The sequence below is a fragment of the Schistocerca piceifrons genome, chromosome 6, assembly GCF_021461385.2.
Source record: "Schistocerca piceifrons isolate TAMUIC-IGC-003096 chromosome 6, iqSchPice1.1, whole genome shotgun sequence".
NCBI lineage: Eukaryota > Metazoa > Arthropoda > Insecta > Orthoptera > Acrididae > Schistocerca > Schistocerca piceifrons.
Window position 1 is genome coordinate 362,470,434 of NC_060143.1, and position 18,795 is coordinate 362,489,228.

The following is an 18,795-nucleotide window of genomic DNA, read 5'->3' on the forward strand; positions in this document are numbered from 1 at the left end:
TGTACAAACTGAATAAAGATTGTCTAACAATGTTGCAATAAAGTGCTACAACAATGCAACCAGAATGCATATTTGCAAGTAAAAGTAAAATTATACAGCATTGTTAGCTCAGAGACCCCCAGCCATCTAACTCATAGGTTTCCTTTCCTAGTGCACAGTGACATATTTTCTTCCCAAAATTTGAGTGTAGCTGACTGTGACGAGTGCTTGTAGATTTGAGTGCCATGTTTGTGTTGATTATAGTAAGAGAGAGAAGCAGAGGGTGAAATCAGTGCCATTACATAGATTATTCTTTTCAAATAGCATCAAGGGGACCACCAGGCTGTTTGGCACCATCCAATAGACAAGTCACTATCAATATTACATTTGTCCTCACTCTATGAGACAATCTCAAGAGGTTTGCAATTTAATCCAAGATATTGATATGAAGTCCAGTGATCAGGAACTACATGGTACCACCCCTCTTTTGCATAACCAGCCCAATACTACTGCTAAAAATTTCTTCCAGCTACAGGATTCAAACCAGCTGTCTCTGACTCATCACTGGTGTACAAGCAGATGATCACACTGAAATAAGAAAAATAAAATAGTTTTCCATTCATTTTGTTCTTTTACCTAATAAAATCTAAACTAAACTCTGCATGAACTGTCTATGTAAGTTCAGTGATACTGACCGGCTGCCATGTCATCCTCAGCCCACAGGCGTCACTGGATGTGGATATGGAGGGGTATGTGGTCAGCACACCACTCTCCCAGCCATGTGGCAGTTTACAAGACCAGAACCACTGCTTCTCAATCAAGTAGCTCCTCAGTTTGTCTCACAAGGGCTGAATGCGCCCCACTTGCCAACAGCACTGAGTAGACCAGGTTGTCACCCATCCAAGTGCTAGCCCAGCCTGACAGCACTTAACTTCAGTGATCTGACGGGAACCAGTGTTAGCACTGCAACAAGGCTGTTGGCTTCAATATGCCAATGATTTAATACTATCTTTTACTTTTAATTGCACTTCAGTCTCCTTTTCCTGTAGTACAAGAATTTCTCAAAGAGTATTTTTCTTAAACAACATCACTTAATTTTTGAGGTCCTACTGGCACACGAGAGCTACAGTTTCAAAATTTTGTATAGACTTATATTTATTGGACATGTGGTATATATGGATTTTCTTTCATATTTGGTAGTTTTATGTCATGAGGTTTTCTCATGTACAGGGGTACAGTGGATGGGGTGGGAGGTGGAGGGGTGAAATCCCCTGCAGATAATGGTTGTCACTCGAACATAACCTTCAGTGTAGAGAAATGTTATTTTGTGAAGAAATTGGTGGAAAGACCTATTTCACATTTTTTTTCTACACATTGTCAATATATCACTGAAAATAGCCATAATCATTAAATATTTAAATATATGTATTCCAAACTGTTTAATGTAGAATGACCACATAACACACATAGAAGAAAGTGCAAGTGGCAGACTAAAATTTATAGAAATGATTCCAAGGAAATGTAATGCATTTCAACATGAGAGAGTTCACAAATCTCTCTTATGAATAATGTATTGATTCATGAGTATTTTCTATCACTATGGAATTTTTACTGTATAGGTTTGATATATGAAACAGAGAATATTCAAAGAACAACTGCATGTTTCATCATTGATATTTTCAAAAATTCTGGAACATCACTGAGTGGGAGAAACTACATGAGAGGAGTTAGATCGACTTACTATTAAAATTCTAAAAATGCACTTTCTATTAACAGTTAGGCAGTGTATTACCCCCCCCCCCCCCCCCCCCCCCCCCCCCACTTTACATATCTCACAAAATTACAATGATGACAATATTATGAAGGAATAGATTGCTACTCACCACATGACGGGGATGTTGAGTGGCAGAGAGGCACAGCAAAAAGACTGCTTAAAAAGTAAGCTTTTTGCCAAAAGGCCTTCTTCTAAAATAGACAAAACACACACACACACACACACACACACACACACACACACACACACACACACACACACACATTGATGCAAACACAACTCACATACACATGACTACATGGCCAGAGACAGTGGTCACTTGTGTGTGTGTGTGTGTGTGTGTGTGTGTGTGTGTGTGTGTGTGTGTGTGTGTTTTTTGTCTATTTGAGAAGAAGACCTTTTGGCTGAAAGCTTACTTGCTTAGCAGTCTTTTTGTTCTGCCTGTCTGCGGCTCAACATCTCAACTACAGGGTGAATAGCAATCTGTTCCTTTCATAATATTGTCATTATTCCATCCTGGATTTTCCATTGTCTAAAATTACTATGATAGTGATAGAGAAATTCAGGCTTAGTAACCTTCCAAACTACTTACATGTGTGTGTGTCCTGGTGACACTGTTGTTATAGCACACAAATTTATTAGTGCTAGTAGTACTCTAAATAACACAACATTTATTTACAAGACACCCATTGTTGAGAAGCAAGTCATTCAGTCTTATAAATTGCGGTCAAAATCACTGTTTCATAAAAACAGGGTTCATAAACCATTAAACAAATTGTTTGGAAGCAGTTCTAGTCAGTATGGCATAAAAGATTTCTGGACACAATACGATTGTCAAGGATAACTTCTCCCAGTGCAGAAAACAATCTTATCAGAATTTTTTCCTTCAAAATTAATTAACACAAGGTGAGTTGTGTCTTCATTAGGGCAAAGAAGTTCTCACTCTTTAGTTCCATGAAGCGTTGTTAAACAAACAACTGGCAATGCCAAATCAAGGGGGCCTCTTGTGGCTGGCCCGCAAGTAGGTGACTGTCTTATTCACTACATCTATACAAAAGCTTTCCACCAATTATTCTTTCAGCAGATTATCTTCAAATGGACTAGGTGTGGGAAAAATGATATTGGCATAAGAGCCCTCCAGCATACACTTTGAGGTTACACGTGAGTTATATTATTATTATTATTATTATTATTATTATACAAATTTGGCCATTAAAGACCGTGAAAACAGTTATTTCTTGCACTTCTGGGAAGTCTTCTTTCTCTCAGTCCACACTTCTTTCATTCTTGCGCTGAAGGCGGCTTTTCTCTCTTCAGACCATTTAGTTCCACACGTCTTCTTAATTTTCACACCAAAACCCGTGAATGAATTCAGTTTTTTTCTAAAAAGGTTTCTGTTAAATATTGTTTCCTGATCTATGTCCATTTCTTTTAGATCTCTTTCTGTGTTGATAAACCATAAATTTTTATTTTTTAGATTTGCGATGTACGAAAATATTTATTTTGTAAGCCTATTCGGGTTCATTCTCATGATGTGAGCCTAAAAGGAGCATCTTCTTTTTCTAATTTCGTCTGTAATTTTGCTGCACTTCGTATACACTTCTTTGTTGCTTTTTAGTCTGTATACAGGCTTGCCTTGATCATCTGTTATTTTCCTGTGTCCAAGAATTGTCGTCACAATTCTTCTTTCACGATTTTCTATCTGTTCTGCGTATGTAAAATTTGCCAGTGTTTCTGATGCATATAGTATCTGTGGTCTAATGACAGTCTGGTAGTGTCGTGAGTTTAATGTTTTTGGATATACATTTTTTTTAATACATTTGTCTGCAGTAGTGAGTTGCTGTCTCTAGTTTTTGTATTCTAGCCCTGCAGGCTGGATGACCTTTTGCCACAGGCTGAATTAGTTCACCAAGATATTTAAAATGTTTAGATACCTGTATTTTCCCGTATTTCGTAGTTATTTTCTTTGGTGGATTTTTGATATTTGTAATGATTTCTGTCTTTTCAAGTGAAATTTGCAAGCCTGCTTTTTCAGCAGTTTCTTTAAGTAATTCTATTTGTTTTATTGTGTCTTATAACATGAGTTATAAATATAAATCTAGAACCTTATCCTTAAGATTTCGCAATTTTATCTTCTTCTTCTTTATCACCCATTTCCAGGTTCCCAGATAGGCTTGTGAATCATGGACCTCCATTTTTGTCTGTCTCTCCACCACTCTTCTCTTTGTTTAAGTACAGCTTCTGGATTTCCTCCCCTCATATCTTCCCATCTCTGCTACCTGCATTTGTCTCTCATCCTTTTGTGTTACAGTCCATATACCACATTCATATCCTAGAAATGGTTCATGATATGTTGAACATAGAACTTTTTTTACGTTCCTTTGGGATTTCTCTGTTCCACAGAATAAACCATTCAGATAGAAGCTGCTTGCTTGCTGTGTTCTTGTATCAAATTTCGTTGGCTTTTTTACCATCATTTGTGATTACATTTCCTATGCACTTTAAACTTTTGACCACTTCCAAAATTTTCCATTCAGTGTCATCTGAACCCTTCCTTCCTTATGTCCATCCCTTAGTCAGAACTACTGTTTTGCTCTTCTCTGTGTTTACTCTCTGTAGATTTTTCTATCTCACGGTTCCATACATGTACTTGCCTTTGCGTTTTTTTCCTCACCTGACATTACTATGACATCTGCAAAAAAACATAGCTTTTGTTGAATTTTTTCTTAATTTCTGTTGAATATTTTTATCAGTTTTCTCCATGGTTATGATGAATAATGTGGAGAACAGCACGATTCCCTGTCATGGACCCATTTCAGTTTTAATCCTTTTTTTCTGTTCTATACTGGCATTTACTCTACTAACACACATTGTGTACAGAGCTCTTATTATTTTTTGAATTGCTAAAAGTCTATGTGATGGTGGGCAGTATCCTGGTATTTAGAAAAAATATATTTGTAAAAATATACCTTGCTGCTATCACCGAATGATATCAGAGGCTACAGAAAGCAATGCAGAATTTCATATCACTAGAGTCATCCCCTCCAACACCTCCACTCTCATACCTACAAAACAGGTAACTGTTAATGAAAATCTTGTACAAAGAAGGCTAAAATCTAATTCCCTATCATTCAGAAAAATATTGTTTTAAATACAGTGTGCTACAGTGTTCTGTACTGGGACCAATATAGTTGCTGCTTGTAAATGATTTGGAATCATCCAGCCCTAACTATACATACATTAAATATTCTGATGACACAAATATTCTTATCGAAGGAAAGACCCCAGAAGAGCTCCAAAATGAAAGAAAAAACAGCACTTCACATATATCAGAATGGTCCAGAATTAACAGTGTCATAATAAACACACAGAAAACAAACACTGTTCATCTACATGCAGTGCAGAATAAACAGCCTCTAACTGCAACCATAGAATTGTTAGGCAGAAGACTTGAAACTCTAAATACCACTGAATTTCTAGGAGTCTGGATCCGACATGACGTAAGATGGCAGAACCACACACACCATTTGTTATAGTATAAAAATTATTGCTGAATGCACATCAGTGCAACCCAAAAAAATGTGTACTATGCCCAAGCAGAATCACTTCTGACATATGATTTAATTTGCCGCAGAAATTCACCACCCAGCAAAAGCAGTTCCATTGCACAAAAAAACAATTACAAGAGCCATGGAACACACAGCACCCCAATCTTCATGCAAATCTTCATTTAAAAATCTTCGTATTCCTACATTACCATGCCTATACATCTTAGAAACAATCATGTTTATAAGGAAAATCATAGATGACAACAGCAAGATTGCTCCAAAAAGCAAAATATCCATTCATAGAACACAAGGAGTAAACAAAATATAAATGTGCAGTTTGCACATACAACACTAAAACAAAAAGAACCCCTGCAAGCGGGGAAAAAACTGTACAACATCCACCTAAGAAACTTAAGGCAATAACTGGCTTGCATAAATTCGAAACTGCAGTTAGTGACTACTTCTTACAGAATTGCTACTATAGTGTTGATGAATTTGTGTCTGCCTTGTAAATATGTGAAAAAATTTAAATACTTTATACAAATAAGGCCTAAATAAGAAATGAGTATGTATAAATTTATTCATGTATTCTATGAATGTGTGAACTGTTGCGACTTACCAAACGAGAATGTGCTGGTAGATAGACATGATAAAAAACACACACACAAACTTCAAGCTTTCAACATATACAGGCCTGTATATGTGCGGATGGATATGTGTGTGTGTGCGAGGGTATACCTGTCCCTTTTTCCCCCTAAGGTAAGTCTTTCCGCTCCCGGGATTGGAATGACTCCTTACCCTCTCCCTTAAAACCCACATCCTTTCGTCTTTCACTCTCCTTCCCTCTTTCCTGATGAAGCAACCATGGGTTGCGAAAGCTTGAAGTTTGTGTGTGTGTTTGTGTGTTTTTTATTGCGTCTATCTACCAGCACTTTCTCGTTTGGTAAATCGCAGCATTTTTTTTAATATAGTTTTCCCATGTGGAATGTTTCTTTCTATTGTGTGTGTGTGGGGGGAAAAATATATTAAAAAACAAAGATGCTGTGAGTACAGTACTATATAACATCTGTTGACCCAATGAGAGTTGTTTGTATAAAGTCTCAGAAAAGAACATTTGACATGATCTTTACATTAAGACATGTAATGGAGAAAAGATGGGAATCTGGAAAAAGAGATGGTGATGACATTTACTGGTATTGAGAAAACCTATGACATCGTGCTTAGACAGCTAGTCTGAGAAAAATTAACGAATAAACATGTTAGTACAGCAAAATTGCAAACAATATGGCTTTAGTTGCATCTCTTCTTAATTTCATTTAATAGTATGATTCGAATGGTTCAAATGGCTCTGAGCACTATGGGACTTAATATCTGTGGTCATCAGTCCCCTAGAACTTAGAACTACTTAAACCTAACTAACCTAAGGACATCACACACATCCATGCCCGAGGCAGCATTCGAACCTGCGACCGTAGTGGTCACGCAGTTCCAGACTGAAGCGCCTAGAACCGCACGGCCACACTGGCTGGCTAATAGTATGAATTTCCTCCATGACCATGATGAATAGTATAGAAAACAGCACACTTCCCTGTCATAGATTTATTTCAACTTTAGACCATTTTGTTTATTTCTTTTCTCAAACTTGACTGACCAAAAATTAGCTTTTCGTGATGCATTCTGCTAGCTAATAATCATGACAATTACAAGCACTTTCCTTTTCTTTGCCATCTTCATGATTGTGATTTAGAAAAAAAATCTGGTGCATATTGTAAATAATAGATTTTCCTTTACGTTCTTTAATGAACTTTCATTTTTATAATATTCTTACATAAATCTCCAGTACTGCATATTATTGATTCAAAACTGTAATTATCAAAATTTATGGCAGTGATGACATCACATTAGAGGGGTTATTTTCATCACTTTTCCATTAATCTTCTCATATTTATATCAGAAATTCATATTTTAAAAACCTTTTAATTTTGATGGAAAATGCCAGTGCATGTTATTTCAAAAATATGGTTCTGTCTAAAGTGCAATTTTTAATTTTGGTAGAAGCTCTTTCAGGTGGAATAAAGTTTACTCTGGGTCCCTGTTGCTGGTGAAAATATTCAAAATCACAGTAGTTGAACAGATGCTATTTGTATCACACTAAACATCAGTCCACATAAATTAGTCCCCCCCCCCCCTTTTCCCTGTCCACCCCCTCTGCTCCTCCTCCATTTTGATGTTAAGAAGATTTTGTGGCTCCAGTGAATGCATCCAATAACAGAATCCTTCACCAAACTCAAGGTTGAGCATCATTGTCATTGTGAAGTCACAGTTGTACAGACCAGAATGATTATAAGAAATGTGAAAAGCCTAAGAAGATGGTGAGGATATAGAAAAATATTCCAGGAATCTCTGGTCGAGCGTCAGTATATGTAGTCTGTTTAAATAGTGATATTTTCTATAGCAGTGCTATTGTTTACAGGTCAACCAGCCTCCAGCATCAGATCAAGAAAGACATATGCAACACATTATCAGAGAAAAACTGCGTGGACTAAATTTACCCACGCCAAAAGGGCGTGGATCTTTGCTGATGGACTTAGCTCATGAAATGAAAGAACTAAAGGAAGAGTTAGAGGATAATCAGTATGGTAAATATACCTGAAACTACTGGTTTCAAAAGATTTATAGAAATGGGCAGTGGCACTTGCATCCAGTTTTATTTTATATCATGTGACATAGAAATATTTTTTTGTTACCTAACAGGAAATGTCAGTGAGTTATTCTTTATATATGCAGATGATCAACGGGAAAGTAGACATGCTACAACAGTAGCTGACCCTCCAGTTCCAGAACCTGCAACTACCACTTCAAGGCCAGGTCGATCTTCTCTAATAGCAGATCTGTTAACTGGTGAATTGGGCTGTTCCAGAGAATCCAATAATAAAAACAACAATGATGCAGCTGGTGGCCACAGTTTACCACAATCACAAAAGCACAGAGGTATTTCGACGCATCACTTTTTATCTACTCTCAAAATGGCTGCAACATGCTCTTTACTTAGTTATCTGAGCTTCAGTGTGAAAATACTCAGCTGATTCAATTAATGGACAAGACAAAATATTTTTCATTCCATTGGGATGAACTTATTCTTTACTCTGATGTCATATATATTAATATGTATTATAATATATTATTGTAACATAGTGATTTTATTCTTTTTCTGATTTGGTGAATTTTACTGGTTACAAAAGGTAGACATACAGGGTGAAGCGAAATTCGCACACTCGGGCTTCACAGCATCACTCCTCACATGAGAGAGATAAAAAAAATGTCGCTTTCATTTCGTCTGGCAAGTACATCCGGCAGAAAAAAGACGTTAAAGAGTGGCAATCTGATGACACTGTAACCATATGTACAGTAACAGTCTCTGTCAACACACATAAGTATTGCTCTCAAGTTGGTACAGTGGGTAGACTTTTGGGTTACCATGCAGGAGGTCGAGGGTTCGATCCTGGATTGAGGCACTTTTTTTTTTTTAATTTGCTTATTTCATTTTGACATTTTGTTCTGTAATATACACCATTTCTTAGGTCACATGTATCCTAAATTTAAAGATTTTGTAACACTCAAAATAACAAATACCTTGAATGAGATTTTCACTCTGCAGCGGAGTGTGCGCTGATATGAAACTTCCTGGCAGGTTAAAACTGTGTGCCCGACCGAGAATCGAACTCGGGACCTTTGCCTTTCGCGGGCAAGTGCTCTACCATCTGAGCTACCGAAGCACGACTCACGCCCAGTGCTCACAGCTTTACTTCTGCCAGTATCTCATCTCCTACCTTCCAAACTTTACAGAAGCTCTCCTGCGAACCTTGCAGAACTAGCACTACTGAAAGAAAGGATATTGCGGAGACATGGCGTAGCCACAGCCTGGGGGATGTTTCCAGAATGAGGTTTTCACTCTGCAGCGGAGTGTGCGCTGATATGAAACTTTCTGGCAGATTAAAACTGTGTGCCCGACCGAGACTCGAACTCGGGACCTTTGCCTTTCGCGGGCAAGTGCTCTTCGCAGGAGAGCTTCTGTAAAGTTTGGAAGGTAGGAGACGAGATACTGGCAGAAGTAAAGCTGTGAGTACTGGGCGTGAGTCGTGCTTTGGTAGCTCAGATGGTATAGCACTTGCCCGCGAAAGGCAAAGGTCCCGAGTTCGAGTCTCGGTCGGGCACACAGTTTTAATCTGCCAGGAAGTAACAAATACCTTGTTAGACAAATAAGAAATATACTGTTGAAACAAATGACCTGTCATAGGACAGAATAACTACAAAAACAATGTCAGTTTTGAGATGCTGAAGATGATAGCACAGTACAATAACACAACATCTACTTGTCATTTATACTACATGTAATATGAATGCTCAGGTGTCACATATTAGCAACCATTGATAATAATAATGTCCATATTAATGACCACATGACCTTCACAACAGAATACGTTGTCTTCAGAGCAACAGATGCTCATAGCGACCTCCCTGCATGTCCAAACATTGTGCAACCTGCCGGATCATACAGGTCTGGACCCTTTGCAGCAAAGCTGCATCCACAGTAACAAGAGCATCAGGAACATGCACTACCAATTGTTCTACATTCACCAGCAGAGTAGAGAACACGTGCCCCTTCAGGTGCCCCCACAGGAAGAAATCCATGGGATTTATGTCAGGTGAACATGTTGGCCATACAACTGGACCTCCAAGTCTGAGCCATTTCCCTAGAAATGTTCTGTCCAAATACTGTCTCACATTAATTTCAGAGTATAGAGGTGCACCGTCATGTTGGAACCATATCCTCTGCTGAACATGTAGTGGAACATCTTCCAGCGTAATAGACAGATAGTTTGAGAGGAATGCATGATACCTTCATGCAGTCATCTGGTCAGGCAACATGTAGGGGCCCAAACACCTGTCTTTCAATATTCCAGCCCAGAAATTGATACCAAAGCGAACTGGATATCCACAATTGTGGGCGACGTGCAGGTTAACCTCACACCAATGGTGGGAGCATTGTGCATATTGAAGACATCCTCACGAGTGAATGCTGCTTCATATGGCCCTATTACAGTGTTCACAAAGTCATCATTGGCTTCCTGTTGTTGTTGGAACCATTCACAGAATTGCATCTGCTGATGGCGATCTGCAGGATGCAGGTGTTGCATGAAAGCATAATGATAGGGGTGCAGCCCATCCTCATGCAGCACATTACTGACCATGTGTTGCGAGACATGCAACTGCCTTGCTATGCTGTGTGTACTTCGCTTAGGTTCTTGGCATATGACCTCCAGAATAGCTCCCTCAGTAGCTGGAGTACAGCAAGTCCGTGGAAGACTTCTGTCACATGATGGTGGAAGGAGAGAACCTGACTCCCGAAGGTGCAGCTCCAGACGACGAAACACATTTTTATCCGGATGGCATCGACGAGGATATCTAGCAGCATATTCATGAGTGGGAACAGCAGCCCGGTTATCAGACGCACCAGGGACCACAAGCTTATACACATATTCATCATTTGTGTATCCCATATGTCTGCCACACTGGTTTAGAGGTTTGCTATGAGAAAATTCGATACGTGTATGCATGTACGTTGGAGTCCGTCACGGGCGCATTACTCCTCACGCAGCTAGTCCTTGTCTGGTGGACAGCACAAATAGTATAAACACACCGTCAGTCCTGTGTGCTGTTCCACCTAACGCACATTACCCCTCTGACAGATATTGTTCTGCATGTTTCATCCTGACACCGCTAATTCTGAAATGTTCAGTTTCAAATTACGCTGTTTCCATGATGGTAATAGACGTGATGTTTTCACAATCCCATTGATAGAATAATAATAATAATAATAATTCCCGTGGAGGCCCGGGAAAAGAATAGGCCTCCGGTATGTTCTGCCAGTCGTAAAAGGCGATGAAAAGAACAAACCACTAATAGGGCTAACCCCCCTTTTAGTGTGATTAGTTGGTTCAGGACAGAACTAAAGAAGCCTCGGACAAGCGCCGTCATGGTCGGGGACGACGCTTGAACCCTATGCCCGCCCACAATGGTAACGACACTGCTAGCCAACTGGAAAATGATTCAAATCCAAATAGAGGTGTTTTGCAGGATATGCTTCCTGCAACCACCCTAGAAGGAAAACAAAGACAGAGGATGAGATAGTCAGATGAAGTTAATTGACACCTCATGTTCTCTTATTACCAAGCAACAAACCTAGGAACCAACACAACTGGATACAGATCACAACTATACACAACATTTATTACCAGATACCCAGAATTAAAATTTTTATCAGAACAACGACTAGCTGATCAGATACATGTAACAATAAAAAATAACAGGATACCCCAGTCAGAATTAGAAAACATCAAACAACAAGTACAACAAATACTGGAACAAAATAATGTGCAATCAGAAGAAGAAGAAAATACTGTAATGGACTCAAACATCCCAGAGCAAACAAACAAAGAACAACACACATCAATTAAACAGTCAGAGGAAAATGAAATCTTAAGACAGCCACCAGAACAAGCACAAATAGAACACGAAGTAACACACATGTTAGATATAGAAGAAAAATTTCAGCTGACATATATAGAATACAAAGACACAAATACAGACATTAGACCATTCTTGCATAGACTGCCAAATAACCCACAAGTCGAAACAACAATAAAAACTATCAACACAATCATACACAACAAAATAAATGAAAACACAACTATGGAAGAGTTACAACTACTGGTTTATATAGGAGCACTCACTACACTAAATGTACACACTAGGCAGAGATCAGAACCAACCAACACACAGAAGAAACCCACAAAACCAGCATGGCAACACAGGCTACAGATCAGAATAGAAAAACTGAGAAAAGACATCAGACAGCTAACACAATTTATAAGAAATGAAATGTCAGGAAAAAAACGAAAAACATTGGGTAAAATCTCACAACAAGAAGTGATAGAGCAATTAGATGAAAAGAAGCAGAAATTACAAGCATTGGCCAAACGACTTAGAAGATACAAAAAAAGCGAAAATAGAAGGAAACAAAACCAAACATTCAAGAAATTTTACCAGACAATTGATAACACACACATTAAAATAGACAATCCACCAAACATAACAGACATGGAACACTTCTGGAGCAACATATGGTCAAACCCGGTACAACATAATAGGCATGCACGGTGGATACAAGCAGAAACAGATACGTACAAGATGATACCACAAATGCCTGAAGTGATAATTTTGCAACATGAAGTCACCCAAGCAATTAATTCTACTCACAATTGGAAAGCCCCTGGAAAACATAAAATAGCAAATTTCTGGCTAAAGAAATTCACCTCAACACATTCACATCTAACTAAATTATTTAACAGTTATATTGCAGACCCATACACATTCCCTGATACACTTACACATGGAATAACTTATCTGAAACCTAAAGTTCAAGCAGACACAGCAAACCCAGCTAAATATCGCCCCATAACATGCCTACCAACAATATACAAAATATTAACTTCAGTCATTACACAGAAATTAATGACACATACAACACAGAACAAAATTATAAATGAAGAACAAAAAGGCTGTTGCAAAGGAGCACGCGGATGTAAGGAGCAACTGATAATAGATGCAGAGGTGACATATCAAGCTAAAACTAAACAAAGGTCGCTACACTATGCATACATTGATTACCAAAAAGCTTTTGATAGTGTACCCCACTCATGGTTACTACAAATATTGGAAATATACAAAGTAGATCCTAAATTGATACAGTTCCTAAACATAGTAATGGAAAATTGGAAAACCACACTTAATATCCAAACAAATTCAAATACTATCACATCACAGCCAATACAGATTAAGTGTGGAATATACCAAGGAGACTCATTAAGTCCTTTCTGGTTCTGCCTTGCTCTGAACCCACTATCTAACATGCTAAATAATACAAATTATGGATACAATATTACTGGAACATACCCACACAAAATCACACATCTGCTATACATGGATGATCTAAAACTACTGGCAGCAACAAATCAACAGCTCAACCAATTACTAAAGATAACAGAAGTATTCAGCAATGATATAAATATGGCTTTTGGAACAGACAAATGTAAGAAAAATAGCATAGTCAAGGGAAAACACACTAAACAAGAAGATTACATATTGGATAACCACAGCGACTGCATAGAAGCGATGGAAAAAACAGATGCCTATAAATATCTAGGATACAGACAAAAAATAGGAATAGATAATACAAATATTAAAGAAGAACTAAAAGAAAAATATAGACAAAGACTAACAAAAATACTGAAAACAGAATTGACAGCAAGAAACAAGACAAAAGCTATAAATACTTATGCTATACCAATACTGACCTACTCATTTGGAGTAGTGAAATGGAGTAACACAGACCTAAAAGCACTCAATACACTTACACGATCACAATGCCACAAATATAGAATACATCACATACATTCAGCAACTGAAAGATTCACATTAAGCAGAAAGGAAGGAGGAAGGAGATTTATCGACATAAAAAACCTACATTATGGACAGGTACACAATTTAAGAAAATTCTTTATAGAACGAGCAGAAACTAGCAAAATACACAAAGCAATCACTCATATAAATACATCGGCTACACCACTGCAATTTCATAACCACTTCTACAACCCTTTAGATCACATAACATCAACAGATACGAAGAAAGTAAATTGGAAAAAGAAAACACTACATGGCAAGCACCCGTATCATCTAACACAACCACACATCGATCAAGACGCATCCAACACATGGCTAAGAAAAGGCAATATATACAGTGAGACGGAAGGATTCATGATTGCAGTACAGGATCAAACAATAAACACCAGATATTACAGCAAGCATATTATTAAAGATCCCAATACCACAACAGATAAATGCAGACTTTGCAAACAACAAATAGAAACGATAGATCACATCACAAGTGGATGTACAATACTAGCAAATACAGAATACCCCAGAAGACATGACAATGCAGCAAAAATAATACATCAACAGCTTGCCTTACAACATAAACTTATAAAACAACATGTTCCCACATACAACTATGCACCACAAAATGTACTGGAGAACGATGAATACAAATTATACTGGAACAGAACCATTATAACAGATAAAACAACACCACATAACAAACCTGACATCATACACACCAATAAAAAGAAGAAATTAACACAACTAATCGAAATATCCATACCCAATACAACAAATATACAAAAGAAAACAGGAGAAAAAATTGAAAAATACATCCAACTGGCTGAGGAAGTCAAGGACATGTGGCATCAGGATAAAGTTGACATTATACCAATTATACTATCAACTACAGGAGTCATACCACACAATATCCACCAGTACATCAATGCAATACAGCTACATCCAAACTTATATATACAACTACAGAAATCTGTCATTATTGACACTTGTTCAATTACCCGAAAGTTCCTAAATGCAATGTAACATATACCGTACAGTTAAAAGGAAGTCACGCTTGATCAAGGTCCGCATCACCTTCCATTTTTAACCAGACATAATGTCTGAGACAAGAAAGAAATAATAATAATAATGCATTGAGATATGTACTAAACAGCGTGTGGTTACCAGACTCAATGTTGAAGTGCATAATTAGTGGGACCATTGTGATAACACTTACAAAGAGTAACCGAATTTGGACTTTATTTGCAAATCACATTACTAGTTGTACTGGTAACAAGGCAGAAATAATAATTGGTACTAATCTATGGGACCATTGGAGGAGGTTACAAAGAAAACGGATTTCGCATCTAGTAGATGAAGTGTTGCAAATAAATTCCCACCCACAACCTGGAAAGAGCTTCTTTCAAAGCTGATCAATCTTCCATTTCTACGATTGTAGTATGTAAGTGCCAATGTTTTCTAGAGACCCACTGCAATTGCTGTTGATGATTAAGATGCCATATACCATACCATCTGGACTACATTTACCAAATAAAAAACATATGCCTCAACCCAGAATCGAACTATCGACCTCCTGCATGCTACCCCAAAACTCTATCTACTGCACCAACTGTACATCATGACTAATATATGTGCTGACAGTGTTGTCATATTGCCACTCATTAACATCCTTTTCTGCCGGATGTACTTGCCAGTCAAAATTTTGTGAGAGACATTTGTTTATCCCTGGCATTTGAGGAGTCATGCTGCGAAGCCTGAATGCATGAATTTTGCTTCACCCTGTATGTTGCAAGAATTTCTACTGATAAATTAAGAACATACAGTTAAGTGAAAATGAAACACTATTTATATATGCATGCATTCTACTCACTTGCAGACACTTCAAAAGTGCATATTTGTTGCTAATACTGTGTGCCACTGAATCAATCATGCAACAGTCTTTTGTTTGAGCTCACCATTAGCTCACCAAAGTCAGACGCAAACTACTCTCTCTTTGCCAAGCCTGCTACTAAGCATTGTTGGCATCAGCAATTTTATTACATTCAAACATGCAAGGGTACTGTATCCTTATACATCTCCACCAAAATTAAAACTTTTTATATTCAAAATGAAATGAAGACATGTCATTAGGATTAAAAGAATATAAAAAATGAAATATTCAGGAAATGCAGCATGGAAAATTTGTTTGTTAGTCGTTGACTATTTATTAATGAGGCTTAATTAATTACTCCAGCAGTCAAGAAGTAATTACTACAATGAGTGACATACTGACGTCTACTCATATATCACATGTCATAAACAAGTGTGTGAGTGTCTAAGTGTAGGAAATTAAATGTACAATTCAATGTTTACACAATAAATTGTGGTATGAATTTCATCAGTTCTTAAAAAATCACAGATATGTAACAGAATGTAAGAACTCATCAAACAGTTGAAATTGATATCTGGGTACAAGGTAATTGAGCTGTTTTACAACATGCTATGACCTCAGATTATATGTTCAAAACATGCGTTTTTGAGAGATCATCCATTGTGCTCACCCAGAAAAAAGCAAAAATTTATGAACATTTTGAATTAAACCAAAAATGTCACATTAGCTAAGTGGTTAAATATAAGCATAAATGCAGACATTTGCTTAATGGCATACTTTGTTAGCATTGCTGTTTTTGTTTAATGCTTTTCTTAGGAGCCACACTTCATATGCTCACCACCATTAAAGTGTTATTTTCGGCCTGATGAGAGAAACAGATATGTGAAAAAATGAGTTTACTTCCACAATTGACATTACAAGCTTATTAGAAGTTGGCTCAGTGAATTTCTGTACACTGTGTAAAATGTAAATTTAAAACAAAGCTCAGATGCTACAGTTTTGCTTCATGCCCTGTATCACTGCTGCCAATCTTTATGATCTACAGTGTGTGGTCTTTGTGGTGCCAAGTATAGACATGTCGTGTTTGTAGTTGTTGCAGTTGTACCATGTCAGATTTGAACACAAAAGTCTTTAAAATGTGCTGCCAGAAAACCCTTGTTCTGTTACTGTGTGACATCTCTCATAGCACATCATCTGCATGAAAAGCATATTTTCTGCACTTCACAAAATGCTTTCACCCCTACCTGCACTCCCATTTCAGAAGGGCCACTCCCCTCTGCACACATCCAGCATGCAAGCTCATTTTACATGTCTTAGTGTGGTGTGGTGGCTGCATTGGCTGTTGGGGGACTTAGCAAGTCACTAGTCAACAGGAATTCACTAGCTGGAAATGGGTGAAGTTTCCTCATTTATGAGCAGCATAATCATTGAGACTCAGTGTTTGAATTTAAAAGGTTTATCATTGATAATGTTGCTGAATACAGTACACCAGAAATACATGCAAAAAGATGAGACTGAGTCATAAGTGGCACAAGAAGAGATAGTGGCCGGGACCCTTCATCACATATTTGCTCAGTCCAGAACACTTTGTGTCAACTGCCTTGTTTTTCCATTACTGTTGCAACCTAGCAGTAGTTGTATCATAATTGTGTGGTGAAGTTATATGTTGCAAGTTGCAGTGGTGACACTGATTGTGAATTACATGAGCATTTCCCTTCTCACATCTCTCCTCTCCACAATGACCTAAAATATTCCCTTAACTCCACCACCAACCATGATGCAAACCATCTGTCTGTGCCACTTATAACTCATTCAGCCACATCAAAAGTCAAAAGGAAGCAAACAGGATGAATTCAAGCAAGATTTCAAGTAAGAACTTAGAATTGAGGTAAACCTTACTAGGTAGAAATTAAAATCAGGGAATTTTTACCATTGATCTCAAGGTTTTTCACAGGGTCTATGAATTTATGGTATAGAATCATGACAAATATAAATTTGGAGAATGTAAAAATCAAACTTCCACTGTAATTACTGTATATGTTTTATTATGACCTGGTTCTGAGTGCAAGAATGTACATAAGTGTGGCTATAAAATGAGATAAGTTACATGAAAATAATAAAACGTCATACAAAACCAATATACTGTAATAGTAAAGAACTTGTTTTAAATAAGAGTATCATAAGATAGCAAATAAGCTGTACATTGGCAGCCTACTGTATTATAATGTTATGTAAATAGTGAATTGCTGCCTCTATGTTGCAGTGACTCATTAAAAGTGCAAAGTTGACAAAATGAACTTGAAATAACAAATACAAATATTTACAGGAAAGAGATTAGGTACTATGTGAATCAACTGAGGCATACTCATGCCTACAGTTAGAGAGATGATTGAAAGTAGAATAATGTATCTAAAGACAAAGATGATGTGACTTACCAAATGAAAGTGCTGGCAGGTCGACAGACACACAAAGAAACACAAACATACAGACAGAGTTCAAGCTTTTGCAACAAGCTGTTGCCTCATCAGGAAAGAATGAAGGAGAGGGAAAGACGAAAGGATGTGGGTTTTAAGGGAGAGGGTAAGGAGTCATTCCAATCCCGGGAGCGGAAAGACTTACCTTAGGGGGAAAAAAGGACGGGTATACACTCGCACACACACACATATCCATCCACACATATACAGACACAAGCAGACATATTTAAAAACAAAGAGTTTGGGCAGAGATGTCAGTCGAGGCAGAAGTGCAGAGGCAAAGATGTTGAATGACAGGTGAGGTATGAGTGGCGGCAACTTGAAATTAGCGGAGGTTGAGGCCTGGTGGATAACGGGAAGAGAGGATATATTGAAGAGCAAGTTCCCATCTCCGGAGTTCAGATAGGTTGGTGTTAGTGGGAAGTATCCAGATAACCCGGACGGTGTAACACTGTGCCAAGATGTGCTGGCCGTGCACCAAGGCATGTTTAGCCACAGGGTGATCCTCATTACCAACAAACACTGTCTGCCTGTGTCCATTCATGCGAATGGACAGTTTGTTGCTGGTCATTCCCACATAGAATGTGTCACAGTGTAGGCAGGTCAGTTGGTAGATCACGTGGGTGCTTTCAC

The 18,795-nt window shown here is 37.9% G+C and overlaps 1 protein-coding gene across 1 annotated transcript in view; it reads left to right on the top strand.

Annotated features, from left to right (window-relative positions):
* The window catches only part of LOC124803322 (protein unc-80 homolog), a 995,149-nt gene that overhangs the window by 907,279 nt on the left and 69,075 nt on the right, over positions 1–18,795 (top strand). Inside the window, exons 58-59 of the mRNA XM_047264506.1 lie at positions 7,775–7,940; positions 8,089–8,292. Of these exons, the coding sequence (XP_047120462.1) occupies positions 7,775–7,940; positions 8,089–8,292 (370 nt within the window). The remainder of the gene's footprint in view (positions 1–7,774; positions 7,941–8,088; positions 8,293–18,795) is intronic.